Source organism: Sinohyriopsis cumingii, chromosome 7 (genome assembly GCF_028554795.1).
Source record: "Sinohyriopsis cumingii isolate HCF-2022 chromosome 7, ASM2855479v2, whole genome shotgun sequence".
NCBI lineage: Eukaryota > Metazoa > Mollusca > Bivalvia > Unionida > Unionidae > Sinohyriopsis > Sinohyriopsis cumingii.
This window is the reverse complement of record NC_142967.1, coordinates 103,912,370-103,931,453: the sequence shown is the minus strand read 5'-3', so window position 1 is coordinate 103,931,453 and position 19,084 is coordinate 103,912,370. Positions and strand designations below refer to the sequence as shown.

Sequence of the window (19,084 nt, the reverse complement as noted above, 5' to 3'; positions counted from 1 at the left end):
TTTTACTGTATCAGTAGCAATTATATACGCAGCTTTAAACTTTCATGAGGCATATTTTTAACATCCCTTAAAGAAAAAATATCTTTATTTCTTCCTGTATAAATTGGAGTGGCTTGCAAAATGTATTTGACTTCATGAAGCTTGTAAAATAATGGGCAAATTCTGCAGATACAAAAACTGGGAGATTATGGACATAACAATTTCTGTATTTTTTTTAATTGATGTCAGCTTGCTTTACCATAGTTAGGAAGACTAATACCTGACATAAATATACAAAGATGCTTTTTTAATCATAGACCTTGGACTTTGACTACTAATTGCAAGAGCTCTTCCATACTATATGATATAACTGAGTTTGAAGTCTGTCCCACAATGACAGGTAAAAAAAAAGGAGATTAGGAATTAAAACATGAAGCATTTAGAAGGCCAGAAATAACTAACCTGCAATCATCCTCCATACAGACAGAAAGGTAATAGTATTTATGTTGTAATGTTTCAATGTCATCACTATCTATCCAACAAATAACATTAAAATGTTCCATAAGTTATTTTGTTTGTGTGTGTGTGTGATTTAGATTCTTAATGTAGCTTTAACAATTTTTCAGTCATATCGCTATGATGTCTGCAGTGTGTCAGTTTATAGTGATGTCTAGTACTGAAGCATCATGCCGCAGAGATGTAGCATAATGTCCCACCCAGTCACATTATCCTGACAGCAGGCTGACCAGTCCTAACACTAACCGCTTAATGCCAAGTGCCAAGTGAGGCAACTGTTAGTACCATTTTTACAAGAAGACCAAAAGAACTAAAATTACCTGAACTAACTGCTGGCAATGCAATTGTAGAAAGGCCAATCTTTTCAGCTTCAATGAAACATCCATAGACGGCATTATACAAATCATTCTCACAATCTTTTACTCTCTGAAAATCATGTGGTTCATAATCTGACCAGCATGGTCCCACTGTGTGGATTACACATGTGTACGGAAGTCTACCTGCAGTTGTGGTCACCTGACAACCAACTGTGATTTTTCCTTTCTTCTTGATTATTGCATTCCCTTCCTGGACCAGTTCGGGACCTGCAGCATCTGCTATCACCTTGGCAACCCCACCTCCATGCTGCAGATTGTAATTACCAGCATTCACAATGCAATCAACTGGAAGATTAAGAATGTCAGCTATATATACATATACTTTAATATTTTCTTTTGTGTAAAATACTACTAGATCAGAATCATCCTTGGACCATGAAAATTCTTGTCTCATTTCTGTTGAACTAAATGATGAACTAAACTTTCCTGGAGAAGCTTCTGACAAAGAGCGATTTTCAGCAAACCGTTTCCTGCTCCTCACACTTTCCTTCAACTTTCCGCTTTTAAGTTTGAGCTTGTGCTTAAATTTCATGATGTTTTCTTGTTTGTCACTGTACACAACCACATGACTCTTTCTCTCATCACAAATACAAATTATGTCTTCTGACTGCACTTCTCTCATAACATCTTCTACAACTTTCTTTTCCTCTTTATCTAGAGAAATCTCTTCAGATTGTTGGTTTCTAAGAGTCATTAATTGACTGTTTAATTTTTCTTTGACACTAGGTGTTAATGATGCTGGTCCATCTATTAAAATAGCACCATCATGCCATGAAAGCTGTGTATTTTTTAGCCTTTCAAAGCCATGTTCAAGAATCTCCAATGCCCTGAATTCCACTACAGCCACATTGTTTAATTTATCAATCTGGCTGTATGTTTTCTCATCAGGCATGCTTGAATACATTATTGTGCTGTTTTGTTTCATATTGCTGCTTTTGTTCAAAAACTGACCCAGATATTTTTTTGCAATAACCATCTGTTGAGTAGATACCCCATGCATATAGATCTTGTCACCTTGTTTACTGACCTCAACTCCATAGATTTCTTTTAAATTGGTTATAAGTGTTTTCATTTGACCTGTTTTATGTGCTCTCTCCACTAAATCACCAGGAACAAGGAAGTCCACCTCCTGAAGTAGATGTAAGAATACATTTGTGAAATATTGACAGTAAATTAAAAATGTACTTATACAGTACTATGTGTCATTTTCAATGGGTCCAACTACACCAGGTCATTGCAGAAAAAATGCTTCTGAATTTTTTGGGCATAAACAATTACCAAATCATTTCTGTCCAATACATTTGATACACTATCAGATAAGTGATACTATAAATTACAAACACTTGTAAAATTTGAGTTATTAGTGAATAAATACATCTTATTTAATAAAACAAGAACAGTTGTTCCCCTCTTATACAGCTCCCTTCACTGGTGGCCACCTCCTCTATTTTCATTTCTCTTTGGCATCAAAAAGTTTGTGTAAAAATGTACCCCATGTAGGTGGCCACCCCTAGCATGTGGCATGTAACTACAATATTAGTCCCAAAAAGTCAAATGTACTGCTTACAAATGGCTACATTTTATCTGTGTCCAAAACCAATATTTAATTCATATGGTAAGGTAAGTAATCTGATTATCTATTCAATGTCTGTGTCCAGATGTCATATTTTCATTACTTTGATAATTGTTGGTTAAAATACATTATAATATGTACCACTATGGCTAATATACCAATATCTACAAATGCTAATGTTTATGGGAAATGGGCTTGACAATGTTGCAATAGGGCTTTGGGCTTCACACATCTGCTGAGCTTTCTTTCACGATTAAAACCGGAGGTACAGGTAAAACCTGTTACAATGCGATACTCAGGGTCCAAAGAATAACATCATGATAAAAGCGGGATTGCATTAAAAAAATTTCTCCAAAAACTTCCCCATAGAAAGTGTGCATTGAAATTTCAATGTCATCAGTTTTAACCAACCTCCGGATGACATATCGCAATGTTTTAGAAAATTTAGGAAGTTATGGCAACAATAAATACAGTGCTGTGATTAAAAATCTACTAGGGATATGAATAATTGGCTTTTCCGAGAGCATGTACTTAGGATGTTAAAAAGGGAGGTCACCTTAAATTAAAAAATACGAGCTAGGCTGCCATTGCATTATAATGAATCATGTTATAATGGGTTTTACCTGTAACTGTCAAGATCATAACTTGGTCACTGTAGGCTAAATAGAGCGTTTTTGGACTTGCACAAAGAGAAATTAACCGTACACAAAAAAGAGTATCAGGCAAAGACTCAATAGTCATGTAGCAGTTACCACATTCATTTACCAATTTCTTTATAAACAAGGCATTTTGTCTGCTCTAAAAATGTTTTGTCTGCATCATTAGATTGTAGTACCAATTAACAACATTGGAATATGTCATTATAAAAGTTGAACATGTCATCACATAAAGAGTAAATGTAAAAGTTATCTGACTCTATAAAAGCTGAGTGAGTTCAAAAGTTCTTGCCAAAAAAATTTTATGTTTGAAAGACTCAAATAAACAACATCTCAACAGACATGGGGAATATTCTGTAGCAGTGAGAAAATGGAGTAAATGGACAGAATGATTCTGAATGCCAAGTACTGTATATACCAAGGTTTAACTGAGAAGATTTTTCAATAGTTTTGCTGCGGATAACATGACACAAACAAATAAAATATTTTGTGCTTAAGAATTTGGAATGATTAACTTAAATATGTTCACTTGAAATAAAAGTCAAGAACCATTTGATAATTAACCCTCCTAGAAGGTTACCTAATCATTGTACATGATAACACAGCTTCAAACTACATCAATTTTCAGTCATAATTAAGTGAAGGATATTAAATTAACTTATTTCAAAGCATTACAGAGGTTTTCAAATCAATGATCTTGTTGTTAGATCTTCTCTATCACTGACAAGTGAGATACATAATGGGATGAATTAGTTGTTGCTATTAAAAAAAGAAATACACACATGGAAAAGATGTATTTTAAATGATGCAATTTATGACACTTTGTAGATTTGAGTTTATTATTCAAGCTTGCTGAGTGCAAACAAGAGTGGCATTGAAATTACATAGTTTTTTTTACTGATTTATTTCAGTGATATTTAGTTTCATTAAAGACTAAATACACTGTTAAAAGTTGTCATGCTAACATATCCTTCCACCACAAATGACATGTCTGACAGGATATCAAAAACATCTTGGTCACTGATATAGATGTAGTCAAACCTGCCACTATGGTCATCTTTATACAGTATAGCATTCACCTAATCTCAGTGGTTATTTCCCCCACCCACAAAAGTTATGTATAGCTTGTGAAACTGTTGAAATGAAGAAGAAAAAAAAATATTTTGCCAGTAAGTCATGATATTTCACTTTATTATATAATAAAATGTGAACAATCAAAGTCAGCTTTCAAATACTGTTCATTTCTGTCTGAATTGTGCTTACTGTATGTAAAATAGAACAAACAGTTGATGTGGTATAATAGCATGGAAAAGTCCGTCTAACACCATATGTGCAAGATGCATTGTAGTCTTAGAATAATGACCAGATGGTCACAATGTACATACCTGATCATCATCAAATATCCATCCATGTTTGAGATGACGTTAACAAACATTTAATGATTAGGTAACTCTATTTAATTTAATAATCGAGCAATACTACTATCATTATTGCATATAATGAATGCTCTCCCAAATTCTGCAAGAACAAAGATCTGAGGACAAAACTATTTGCACATTTGCTAATAAATACTGGAATAGATAGAACAATACCTCAGTTTAAAAGATATCACAAGTTTCTGACCAATGGCATCACTCATTGGGTTGATACATTATATATATGGCCTAGGCCAATTACTTCTGAGCCAGAACATTCCAGTAGCAATATACAGGTTGCTTATGCTGAGCTAACTACCCCATTATTATAAACAGGAAAAACTACTGCATGAAAAATAAACAGAGGGAAGGTTAAAGAACTCTATGAATCAAACCCTTTTCACCAGATTAATTTTTTAAAGATGAACTTATGCCAATTGCTTTAATAATAATATTAATAATAATAATAAAAATAATAATAATAATCATCATCACCATCATGGTAATTGAGTGTATCGTTGTTCAAAAGCCAAGTTTAAAAGGTGAACATGCAATCAGAGGTCACCTGTGTATAATAGTTTGGTCTTTTCACATTGGTGGATACTTTACTAAGGTCTGATTATATATATATATATATATATATATATATATATATATATATATATATATATATAACTTTCTCAATATGGACAGATCTTGTGTAATGATGTAAGTGAAAACAGAACTCATAAATAACTTACCAGTAAATTACAATAATATACCCAATCCTAGGTGGCAGAGTGGTGTATGGTGCTTACCTTTACAAATCACTGACATCTCACCTCCGTGCATGTGAGTTCAAGCCTCAGGCTTAACCAGTATGGATACATAAGAAAGGTTACCAGTAGCTTCCCTTGGGTCAGTAGTTCTTCCTGTTGCTTTCCCAAGTTCTTCCTCCACCAGATATATACTGGCTGGCATGTACAGCTTATCATGTGCTGAAAATGGCATTGCCACAACCACAACAACAACAATAATATACACTGAATACTTATAGGCAAGTTACTGCTTCAATCAAATATTTAATGACTGTATATCTTTATATCAAAATACACAGAATTACAAAACTGCAACATGAAAACTATGAAATGTTGAACTGTACCTTTGCTTTCAGTCGTTCAACTTCAAATGGTTTTATCCAATGTTGTAATGCTTTAACATCTGGAGAGAAAAGAAAGCATCATGGCTGAATATCACAAATAACCACTATGCTGAGATATCATATCAATGCCATAAATTTATATCTAAATCTGGATAATGCATCTTACAGAGTTTTATGACTGGAGGATACTGAATTACTAGCAGGTATTGGGGCACCAGGTGGCAGAGTGGTCTAAAGCACTCACTGTCATGGATCACTTCTTTCTCACCTCTGTTGGTGTGGGTTAAAGTCTTGGGCTCAGCTAATGTGGATATGTGAGAAAGCTTACTGGTAGTTATCCCATAAGTTGGTGGTTCTTCCCAGGTTCTTCCACAACCAGATATACTGGCCATCATGAATAGCCTATCATGTGATAAAAAATACTAATAAACCCAACAACAATAAGAACAACATGAGGTTTCTTTGTCTAGCAATTTATTTTTGAACACAATTTCTGGACAATCATACTTTAAATTGTATTTTCAAGCTAGATTTGCATGCACATAAACAGGAAATTGTAGCTTATATTATGTCCAAGGACACTTTATAGCGTCAGACATATGGATTAAGAATATATACTAGATCAAGTCTCTCAAAATGTCACTCTGAGTTTCTTTGATTACAGTAACCATCATTTCAATACTGCAATTTACTTAAGTTACATCAACATTACAAATATTACGCTGACACTTTTTAAAATATTGTGCAATCTGGCTTAGTGATGAAATAAAATCAAGCATAAAAAGTAAGAAACAGTGACCTATCTTTTAAAGTTACAGTACCATCAAAAATGCATTATACAGTGTATGTAAGGTTTCATGAGAGCTGGACATGCAGTGTTTAAGATAAATGCTGGAAATCATTTTAGTATGATAAAGTATCTCAACAAAACAGGAAATCTGTTCACACAATTCCTATTCTGAATTTATAAAGACAAGTCCATACTGATGGATGTAAGACTCCTAATGTCAAAGATATGAGATGAAATACTCTTTGGTCATACATGAAAAAGGTCAGTCTCAGTGACCTACTTTGGTAAAGTTGAATTATTCTTCCTGAGATTCATACTGATTTTTATACCTTTAGGTGCAATATGGTCAAAGCGATAATGGAGTGTGTGATGAACAAACATTTCAAAATAGCAAAGTAGGTCAGGTGTGGAGTTAAAAAATGAAAGTGGTATAAATACAGCATGGGCAAGTTACTCTTACCTGAGATATGCATGCAAATTGTATGCAAGTGTGGAATATAGGATCAACTATAAAGAAGAGTATGAAGAATGAACAGCTGAAAATCAGAAAGTCATTCAAGTGTGAAAATTAAACAGTTGCCTACATTTGGTGTAATGAATCTATCTTTCCTGGATATGTATCATCATATTCAATTCTGTTTAGTGTAGGGGAAAATGAGGTTCAAGGTATGGATGGTGTTGCAAACTTAATCAAAAAAATTAAAAAATAGTTCTTGCACAAAAAATAGATCGCATGTGTGTGCGATTTTGTTTTTAACGTAGCTTTAACAATTTTTCAGTTATATCATTATGATGTCTGCAGTGTGGCAGTTTATAGTGATGTCTAGCACTGGGGTATCATGCTGCAGACATGTAGAATAATGTCCCACCCAGTCACATTACCATGACACCAAGTCGACCAGTCCTAACACTAACCTTTTAACGCTGAGTGCCTAGCAAGGCAGCTGTTAGTACTATTTTTTATAAATCTTTTGGCATGACTTGGCGGGGGTTCGAACCAGTGACCTCATGCATCTGAGGCGAACGTTCTAACCACTAGGTCACCAGAGCAGTCACATCAACAGGACCTACATCGTTGTTTGGTGTAAGTGAAATAGGACCTATGAGATAGCTTAGTGGTGAATGTGTAACCAATGAATGAAAGTAAAATGGGTAAAATAAAATTAAACCTCTCTTCACCAGAAGATCAGAAAAGGCCTCAACATGATGAGCAAGAAAAACAATACAACTTCAAATAGTATAACATTAAAGGTCATTCAACCTGCCATATATTACTTGGACTGAATATATCTCCCTTAAAATTGCCATACATTATCGGCATAGCATATGTTTCCCATGACATTGCCATACATTATCTGGACAATGTATATATATATATATCCTGTAGCATTACCATACACTGTTTGGACATACCCTAACACTGCTAGACATTAGACTGCAAATCTCCTTTAATATTGCCATAATTTATTTGGACAGCATAATCTCCCTAATCATTGCCAAATATTATCTGGACTGCATTTATCTCCCTTAACACTGCCATACATTATTTGGACAGCACACATCTCCCTAATTATGGAGGCACAGGATGAATTCATTTTGACAGCAAAGCCTTGAACATACAGTAATGCGCTGTAAAGAAAATATAAAGTGATAGAAAGCAAATGTTTCAGTAAATTATGTTTTTCCCCTAAAAGATTTACTTGATCACATCAAAGATAAGAATATAAACCCTACTACCTCCTGAATCCAGCCCTTCCAATGATGAAATTTCATGTCTATAATATATAAAAGGCAATAACTCTTGCCCATTACCTCCCCTTGCTACCTGCAGGTGGCACTAGTTTAAAAGCTGAGTGGAACATCATGAAATGGGATATTCACACAGCAGGGAGGGTACTAAAGTAATGTGACTGAGTAAGTATCCGAGGAGACACATAATTTACTACAAAATTTGTTGTCCCCCTTGAATATGTTCCCCAATTACATAACGTTAGGAGAAGAGGTAATAGGTGAAGGGATATCTGAGCATCCCAACATACTATCCTGGTATCATCTGAGGGAAGAATATTGGATTCCCTATATAAAGGTTAACCTATTCACCTAATTGAGAGCATCACAACCAGAGGTGACATGGACAAAGTCTGGAAAGAATAAATAGTGAGATCTTCTTACCAAATACAATTTTCAGATGAATCTAGTGAAAGCTGCACAGGTGTTTATCAGGAGGTTGTGCTGATGTTAACTGGGTCTGGTAGCTGCTTGTGCAATTGAGACTGGGCCTACCAGAGTGTGTTGTTGTGGTGCCAAGTCTCAAAGATAAGCACTTGAGAAGATTGACTGTGCATGCCAACTGACCATCAAACCAATATTTTGAATTCAGCCAAGTCAAAACCCAGATAAAATTCCACTTAGGAAATATATGAGTGATTTAGACCTATGTAGGTCAAAGTAGACAACAAATCAGAGATATCTTCGCTATGACATAGGCTGGTAGCCCTTAATAGTATAAGTAATTGTAATTGTGGTGTAGAGAGATGGAGGAGCAGTAGGCTGATAAATCAACCCCCTGTAATGATAATGATTGGCAGTTTAGGGGCTGATATCACCTATTCATTAGAACATGCAAAAATCTGCAGTCAACAGTGGCTGCCCATATCGGTGTACATTTTATATACTTATCGGTATTTTGCACAACTGTGGAGCTAATGTCAGCTGAAGGGTTCTTTTGGTGGTGTACATTACATTTTCGAAGCAAGTTCTATATTTGGTGACTTGTAAATCCATGTGAAATAGCACTACCCTCTATCCTGTGGCCATTTTGAATTTTGCATTAAATATGATTATACCCAATTACTGGCATGTGTCTAAAGTGTACGCAGCTTTGTTCCGGAAAGATCTGCATGCAGCAAAATCGCACATATTAATGAACAGGTGACATCAGACCCACATATCATCCATCAGTATCAACACAGATTTGGGTGACTGATTTATTGGACTAAAGGTGCAGTTCCTGGGCTAAATGCCTTTGTACTTCCTGTAGCTTGCCACCGAACATTAAAGTGATCCAGAGGGAGTTGATCATGGGGTCAGTTTGTGACGAGGCGAGGGCAGGTTAAAATGTAAGCATGCATCCTATAGTGGAAGTAGTCAAAGCATTCATTATGGCATGGCAGGCTGTCTGGTTTACTACCTTAGATATTCTAGCCATTGACTCCCAGGTATGTTCATTGCCAGTATTAAATCTAGCAAGGAAGTCATGACAGCAATGTTGTGAAGTGGAATGCTCTGAAGTGGCATGCATATCTCTTTTATCCATCTTACAGTAAGTGAAGTCATATTGACCTTGGCGTAGTTCTTGTCCAACAATGGAAGATCTATAGAATAGGCACCTGCATGAGTTCTATATGAGTGAGTCATAAACGACACTGGTATTTGACTTTAAGAAAAAAATGCTTTGGAATGATCTTGGCAGCAAGTCTCTCTGCAATTTCCTTGAATTTTCCAAAATGCGGGAGAAGACATAAAAAGGGGTTGATTTCTTCATCATCAGTATCAACTGAGGCCTTGATCCTGTAAGCTGGTGTAGAAAAGGGAGGTGGTGGACCTGAGTTTGACAATGCTTAATAAATTTCTTCTATAGCCATTTTAAAGTTATACTTAGGTCCTCTCCATGATGGGATCTGAGTGTGAGCTCTCATCAATTTTATCCCCATACTCAGTGTGTTGGTCATGCTGTCTGTGATCAAGATCTACATCCATATAATGCATACCCAGAAGTATAGATGAGTGGCCATCTTCTCTAAGGCTGTCACAGTACCATCCCAGAAGGCAAGCTGTGAGTAAATGGCCATATCTGTAGTATGCAGTCAGACCAGTATAGACAGCTCATCAAAATCAGAATCTGTTAGTACTGGAGTTGGTCATAGAGCTGATAGTGTAGACGGCAGCATTACCTGTGAAGTGGTAATGATAGATAAATGGAGGGATCTATCAATAAGATCTCTGGCAAGTGGCATAGTGTTGAAATTTTTGGCAAGGACAGAAGAAGACAGAAGGAAATGGAAAAGTTTGTTAGAAAAAATCAACTCTGTCATCGCCTGTTGTATTCAATGTACATTTTGTTGTCATTGTTGTGTTCTGAAATGACAAAGGAATAAAGAAAACAAAATGATAATTGTTAACAACATTAACAATTTCTGGGACACCCTTACTCGATGCATCAATACTTGCAGACTTTGATTTTCCTGGTCACTCCTTATTCTTTGAACATTTCCCTAGTACTGTCAACCATGTGGTCTCTGATCAATTAGCAAAACATACTGCATGACGCAGAGGTCTCACTAGAATTTTTAAATTAGGAGTCCAGGACTCCTATTTTGGTAAATATAGGGGTCCCACCAGCAAAAGTTGCAGTGTCCTCCCAGAAAATGTGGCACTTTGTAGGTAAAAAGAACCAGTGGTTGTCACTGAGTTTAATTTTCCACATTTCCCATTGACACAGAGCTCTTGTTGGCCCAACAGAGTGAGGCATAATTTTGCAATCCAAGAAAAGGTCATATTCCAAGCACTAAGCCAGGCATCATGGACTTTCTTACACTTGGTTATTGCGCCATCTCTTCTGATTCTCATTACAATCTTTATCAATCTGTCATTTAATCTCAAAATACTTATCCAAAGATGCAAATGGTATTATGTCTCAGTCTCAATATGTCTTGATGTCAAGGTCAGATGCACTACCTCTTCGACTATGCTCAGAAATGAACAATAATGAAAGCTAAAGTTGTTCATCTCATGTAATCTTATAATGACCACATGTACGTTTCTGGGTCTTTCTGTCTCTGAATTCAGTCACCGTAAATATCAGTACATTTGAGCAGCTAGCTGAAATCTTTGATCTGTGTTATGTTCTTTTAATGTACTCTTACAATGACAAGTCACAACATACACATCTGGGGGTCTTTCTGCCACTGAATTCTGTCATTGTAAGTATCAGACTTCCATGCAGCTGACAATGTGTACCTGATACAGGGTATGCAAGGATCACTTGAATTCTTGCTGGCCTTGAAACTTTTTTTCCCACTTCATTCACTTTGTCATCATTGTTATGTTTTGAAACAACAAACTTAAGGAATAAAGAAAGAAAATGTAATAATAATACCAATAGCTAACAATGTTACCAATGTCAGAGACATCTGCTAAATAAAGAGACAGCATATGCAAACTTGATCTACATGTTATTCTATTACATTGTAGCAGGGAGAACCATGTGGTCAGTGGATGCAGAGACCAAGTCCAAGTAGTTGAAGAAAATTCACATAAATATGGTCAAAAGTTAAAACATAAAGTATACTACTGTACCTGAAGAATAAGTCTTAAAATTGCAATCCTCAATGGATGGATGAAAATAACACAAAATCTAACTGGTTTTTGGGAGGTGAAGCAAACTACATTTGTCCAGTTCACAGTGAAAGTTTTAAACTGGTGCTACCTGTAGGCATCAAGAGGTGATAATGGGAAAGAGTTACTGCACTTTATATATTATAGACAGAATGATGAATTTTCATCTTTGGGAGGGCTAGATTTGGGAGACAGAAGGGCTTATTTTTCTAATGATAATGGGATTGGGAACATATTCAAAGGAGAAACAGAATTGGTCATTATGGAAATATAAGTGGTCATTATGGAAATAAAAATTGTACCTTATCAGTGTAAACTTCAGCAAAGGAAAACATATGCGAGAAAATATTGATCTCATAAGGTATTACAGATATTTACTCTTTTTGCTCCAAAAGCATGTACTGTCATGTAATAACATTTACTATTTGTAATGAATAAATACAAGCTCGTAACTATCTGAGAGCAAACAAATGAAAAAATTCTGAATTTTTTGTGATGTGCTAAACCATCCAGATAGTGCTTCTTTTTGTTGAAACAAGTCTTGCAGACAGTGCCTCTTTTAAACCAATATAGTATATTGAGAAAACAGGACAGACAACCTTAACCTTCTCTTTAACTTTCTTTAAATCAACTTAACAATGTGTTATAAAGAATTCACCAGCTAAATGGGTTTTGCTCTTGGATTAGTTATATTTACTTACTATTCAATTACATTCCAAACCCTGATGCTGATAATTAATAAATGTATTGTCTTTGCATGTCACTATGGACTAAGAAATTCATGGATAAAACAATCATTGTGGCCTTGACCTCTGATATTTCAATCACCCCATTCAACTGTTAAATTAACATGTACCAAAGCCACTAACAAGCCATGTATGGAAATAAAAGAAACAGACTCATTCTACTGGTGGCAAACATTACCCACTCCCTCACAATTCTTGTTTTTGCAACAATAAATTTATGACTTTGATCTTCAATTTCTGATTCAATTATCACCAAGGATGCATGGATGGTCCAAGTTCAAAGTCTAATGCCTATCCAGACACACATGATCCACCCACCCAAACAAATAAACCACCTGATGAATTGAGTTTTACCTTTTATTCTTGACCTCCTGGCCTCAGCATCAGTTGCAATATTTCACATCCTATGGTAAATGTATTTACTATGTTTGGTACAATTTTTTTCAACCATGAACATTGTTGATCCTACTGACACAGAAACTTTAACAACTGAATACCTACAGAAAATATGAGCATTTGCTGCATGTGATTGTGCCAGGGGACCTCATAAGTCTTCAATTGCAAGATAATGTATTTGATGGCAAGGTCTAATGATTTTCTGATGATAATGTCTTTAAAACAAGAGACCCTCAAAAGGGCTGAATATCTACTGGATGAAAACAATTTCAAGATACAGTTGATTCTTGTTAATTGGGACACATCAGGACTTTGGCCCAAAGTAAGCTGCTGCCCCAATTATGCAAAGGAGTTCAAAAGGTATACATGTATTTTGTCCTTTAAGATTTATCCCAAATAAATGGCTGCCCTGATTAAAAAATGGCTCAATTAACTGGAATCTACTGTATTTGAGATTAGACACCATTTCTTCCTTTAAATGGCAGAGTATTGAAATCCATCTCTGATATTCTTCAGTAAAAACAAGATTATCAAATTAGCTGCTGACTGGTAGGGTCAATCTGGGAAATTCAAACAGAACAGAATACATGCAATTTAGATTCACCCATTGCCTGATCGTGTTTCACACTGAAGATCACAGCTGATATGCATAACAAAAGAGATAGTTCAAAATGATGAATGTCCTGGCTTTCTGATTGGATAATTTAAGTATGGCATAAGTTATTAAATATTCCAGTCATAACTCGAAGTGGAGAACATCATATGGCAGCAGTGTTGGTTCAGATGTAGCAGTTACGGATGTTCTAATTACTTCTGTGCAAGAAATTATCTCCGAAATAAAGAGCAAAAACATGATATGATTTAGACTGCTTTTGTTGTAAATCTATTAATAAACTTAGATCATTAAATGCAAAATATAATTTTATTCAATATATTGTATAAGAGTGAATTCAACAATGAATTTAAAACAGATGTTTGGAGATTTCAGATTACATAACTTTACATATAATTTGATTTACAAGTACTCTTTTACTTTCTCTCTTCCTTTTTCTCTATATCATTTCATGGATTTTTAATTTTTGTGCTCCATTTGTTTTCTTTGCCTTCAATAACCTCAGTGCTTGTAAGAAGTCTGTGTGATATGAAGGCTTTCTGTGGATTGCTGTCAGATTTTGATGTGACAACAGGTGGAAGAAAATCTTCGTCTATTGCCTCATTCCAGTTGGCACTTGGCAACTCTGCTATTCCTATCTCACGTACAATTATTATCTCTATATCTCCAGAAAGTATTAGATTTAAAAGAAGTTGGGGTCATCTACTGATATGTCCTATAATTGTTCATGTCATGACATTACTGGTGCTTGTAATAAATTGTGAACATAAGTGGCTGTTGCATTCAGTGCTACTTGTCTTTTTATCTGGAGTTGCCGATTCATCCTCTGGCTGTATTAATTCTGAATTATACGTAAATGTATTTGGTGTTAATTGTCACTGCAATAGATTTCTGCTCACATTTATCAACTGCGATTCATGATCATTAAGAATAACTTTAGTCTAAACAGAGGTATTTTTCCCTTCTGACAGTAGGACATCAGCTGGCTCATCTATTCAGTGGGAGTTGTGACAAGTACAAATGCAATAAGATGTTTAAGATGGCTGCCATATTGGATGGTAGATCAGCATCATATTCATAATAGGATCAATTTCACATCCTGAAAAGTCTTTTGGTGAAAACCCTATGTTGATATTTAGGAACAGAGATAAGAAGAATTTTAAGATTAACTACCACTGCGCCAATACTAGACATCAGACAGGAATCTTTTTCATTTTGGATCAACGAGCTATCATAAGAAGTCTTTAAGGGACAACCCCATGCTGATATGAGCATCCATATGGAAGGAAAAGAAGCAAAAAGACTTTCAAGATGTTTGCCATGGCAGCCATGTTGGATGTCAGATTGGTTTCATTTTCATTTATAACCAACTAGACATTATAGGAAGTGTTTTAGTGAAAACTCTATGTTGATATGATCATCCATTCAGGTGGCATAGTGATAACAAACTTTCAAGATGGCTACTGTAACAGCCATATTAGATTTATGACAAGCATTATTGTTATTTAATACCCTGGGATGAATGTGTGTGTGTGTAAGGTTTCATGGTGTTCCTCCACATAGTTTAGGAGTAGTGATAAAAAAATGTGTGCTAATGGACAGAAGGATGACTGACATATCTTCCTGCCTATGACCATCAGAATTAAAAAAATAAACCAGAAAGTTGATGAATGAACAGAGAGATGGGCATTGTGACTGCTATATTCTGTGACATTCCTCACAGGTAAGAATGAAAAAGCTTTTTTAAAAACAAAACATACCAACTTCCTTCACAAATATGAGTAGAGCTGAGTTTTCTTCATACGGATAAATAACATTCTTCAGCTTGTTGGAATTGTCATCATAACCAGACAAGCTTTTCTCTAAATCTTTATGGTCTCTGATTTCACCAGTAACAATAACGCAGTTTTTCTTGTCTGTCTGGTCTTCTTGGCTGAAAATTGCAACATAAATTCTTTCAAATACATTATTCTGTGTCCTAAGTCATAATTCCATTTGCAAACTGGTACTTTATAGTTCTTTCATCATATCCAACTGTTTATCATTAATACAACTCTAAGAAATCTTTGAAGATGATAATACAGTACATGTAATAATTACTGTAAGTCTTGTTACTAATGACAATGTGTGCATTACCACTGAAAATGGAGGTCAATTGATCTTTGAATATTTTTAATGTGATGTTCACAGCTTCAACTAGTAGCACAATTTCATTTCAACGGACTAATCTAAAACCTCAGTTCTTTACCAAATAATATTGCTGCATATATTTACCATATTTTTTAAACCTGCCTACTGTGATGATCTCATATGAAAGGACCAGGTTGTCCTTGGATCACTCAACCAGCTGCACACATGCCAACCCTAGAGAGGTATGAACATAATTACAGGAAAACATGTCTTGAGAGATCACTGCTACAAGACCACCTGTTTTAAGAGACCTGAATCTCCATAAACTGATTATTCATTATAGTGTTATGACCTGTTATGAGAGACTACCTGTCTTGAGAGACCATTACATTCTGACAGAAGGAGTAGTCTTTCAAGACAGGTTTTACTGTACTACTAATATAAGTTGCAAAAAAGCCATAATCTCTGCATAAAATGTGTAATCTATATATTTACATGCCATAATTACTGGGAACTGTATGAAAAGATGTATATTTAATTATGGAAAATTGTACATCATCTAAGCATAGTACAGCTAGCAAAAATACAGTATCTTTAGCAGTTATTAAAATAGGAAAAATGAATATTGCCAGATTAAACAGCACCAGTTTCTGAAAGTGCAATGAATTAGTTACCAAGCAGATAAAAAGTAAAGAAAGTTATATACTCTTTAAAAAAAAAAGGAAAACAATTTACCTTTTGAAGTCCAGGAAGTGAAAATGACCAAATGGAGCTTGGAATTTTTTGAAAAATTCACATTTCTAGTATGGTCAAGCTGTATACTCTACAATCCAAATTACAATACACCAAAATAATGGGATGTGAAAGTTCTTTTAATAATATCTAATATATACAAAGTCATTTTAAAAAGCCAGTATCATCAGCTAGAAAAACCTGGGAAATTCTTTTTCTTTAAAACTCTACCCTTAGGTGGCAGGGTCCAGTTTCATAAACTGGCCCCTGGCAAATTTCTTAACTTAAGGCTATGGTGTGACTTTTTCAGGTATTATTGTTTACTATTTAAAGATATGGATATATTTGTGAACCAAGTGTTTCAGGCTTGTGTTGTTCTTGAAATTGATGTCAAGCATGTACACCTTGTATAGCTACTCTGCAGTATGTATATAGTGAAATACCAATAGTCAGCTGGGAAGAAGACCTAGCCTCCCATAACAGTAAACACATGGGTTTGGGGTAAGTAGAATATCTCAAAAATGGCTTGGATGAAAACTATTTTCAATTGCATCAGCCTGTTTGGTACACAGTTTTGCAGGATTGTCATCTAGGGAAAGGGCTTGTGTTTGCACTGTGGGCATCACATGGTGTCAAAAAATGACCTTCGGACATGAAAATTGCAGGTATAAATTTGGGGTTGGGGTGCATAAACTTCTGCTATGAAATTCCATTGACTTGTCTGGTCAAGTGGATAATATTCTTATGCTTTGTGTTCATATCGGTATCTAAAAATATGGACCGTTTTCACCTCACTTGTGTATTTTATTTTTTATGATTTTTTTATACTAGGTCACTGATTGCAGTATTAAATTTGTACATAAAAAACTAGCCCCTGCCACCTTATGCAAAATACAAAACTGTACAGTGCCAGCTATATCTGGGTCTCACTAAATACCCCAAGGCACCCCAAGACTCTCCAAGAACACATCAAGACTTTATAAAATACCTACTTCAAATTTCAACAACAACACAAAGAAACAAAGGAACAAAAAGTCTGAATATATGTATTTAGTGATTGTCTATGTAACTGGAAAAGTAGCAAGGTCCAAGAGTTGCCAAGGGAATTAACTCCCATTTAAACGAAAAGTGTTCGGGTGCAATATTTCTGTAGTCTTGGTTTCAAGTTATTTATAAAGTATGTTGCAAATGTCGGATGCTGTTCATTGATGATTGCTTCCAGAAGTTCCAATCGACTTTCAAAATCTATTGTAGTATTTGCTTCTCTGATGCCACCAGTACCAAATATCTGGGTCATTATTATATCATTTTCACCCTTTTCCACCCATATTGTATTCTGAAGAAAGTGCCTGACATTATCCTTCAGATGTTTAGTGCAAAGATAGTGTGTAGCTGAGGGAAATACAGGCTCTGTTGGCTTGGTTATAATCTTCTCGTCATCACTTCCAAATTCCATCATTTCAGGCACTCTTACTTCCACGGTTTCAACACCCCTATCTAGCTCTGTAACAATATGTTCCAGAAAGCTCTTGTAAGTTCTGTAAGAAGCATCTGTGTACAGAAGGACAGGATCAATACATTTCGGATGTTCATTTGTACTGTCCGACAACTCTTTGATATGTTATACAATCGTTTCACTCATCAATAACTCTTTGATATATTATACTATTGTTTTACTCATCAATAACTCTTTAGGCAATTTGTTTTGTAAATATAATGCGAAGAAAGCACGATTTGCTTGAGAACTCAATAATCAATAAATATGCATTACTGTTTGATAGTGTTGATAATGGCCTGATTGACGAAAAGTTAATTTTATATTTGCTTTATGGAAACACTGGAAAGTTATTTTTGGTAAAAATAAACGTAAATGAGATAGCTCATACCTTTTTCTTCTTCTGATTTCAGCTAGAAACTTGCTATATAAAATAAATGTAAAAGGATGAAAATCTACCTTTTATATTCTATTACTATGCTTGCAAAAACATTAATAACTTCTAAAATAAACCAGTTATATGTGTTTCATCATTTGTATTTCTTCTTTTAATCAGTCTGTAGTTTGGGTCATATTTTTGGCATGTCCTCTCGATTCACTATTGAAACAAGAGTAATTCATACATTGACAGAAAGAATGTAACATGTAGAACACAAATAATTATATTTATTTCAGCAAATACGTCTTAGCATAAGGAATAAATTTTATTTTGCAATATACAGTGTAAGAAGAGCATCATCTGGTTACATATCACCCCATCCACCCGACTAAAGGTGTTAAAGTACGAATGAGTAATTTCTAGATAAACAAGATTATAAAGCCCTCTACTTGACCTAGGACACAATTAGCATTTTCTGGAAATAATACGACTCAACGGAATTTTCCATTCTAGAAAATTCTGGGTTCTCATCAAGATAAAATCTGTTATAAAATTATCATACAAATTAAAGTGTAAGCAAAACGGTCAATTTTTTTTGTCTTTAACACGTGAATATTAGATTATACAAATGAATATTTATCCAATATTAATGCTTGATTAATGGAAAGAATACATTATTATATATTAGTGTCTTTAACTGATGTGACATCATTAGATAAACTTTCAATGGAACATATAAGATGATTTAA

General features: G+C 34.9%; 1 protein-coding gene across 1 annotated transcript in view; it reads right to left on the bottom strand.

Annotated features, from left to right (window-relative positions):
* LOC149795852 (uncharacterized) overlaps positions 1 to 9,864 on the bottom strand; it is a 35,024-nt gene extending 25,160 nt beyond the window's left edge. The window contains exons 1-4 of the mRNA XM_089963867.1: positions 9,638 to 9,864; positions 8,006 to 8,076; positions 5,658 to 5,716; positions 816 to 2,001 (exon numbers count right to left, since the gene is read on the bottom strand). Of these exons, the coding sequence (XP_089819993.1) occupies positions 816 to 2,001; positions 5,658 to 5,716; positions 8,006 to 8,076; positions 9,638 to 9,864 (1,543 nt within the window). The remainder of the gene's footprint in view (positions 1 to 815; positions 2,002 to 5,657; positions 5,717 to 8,005; positions 8,077 to 9,637) is intronic.
* Positions 9,865 to 19,084: the final 9,220 nt, after the last annotated feature.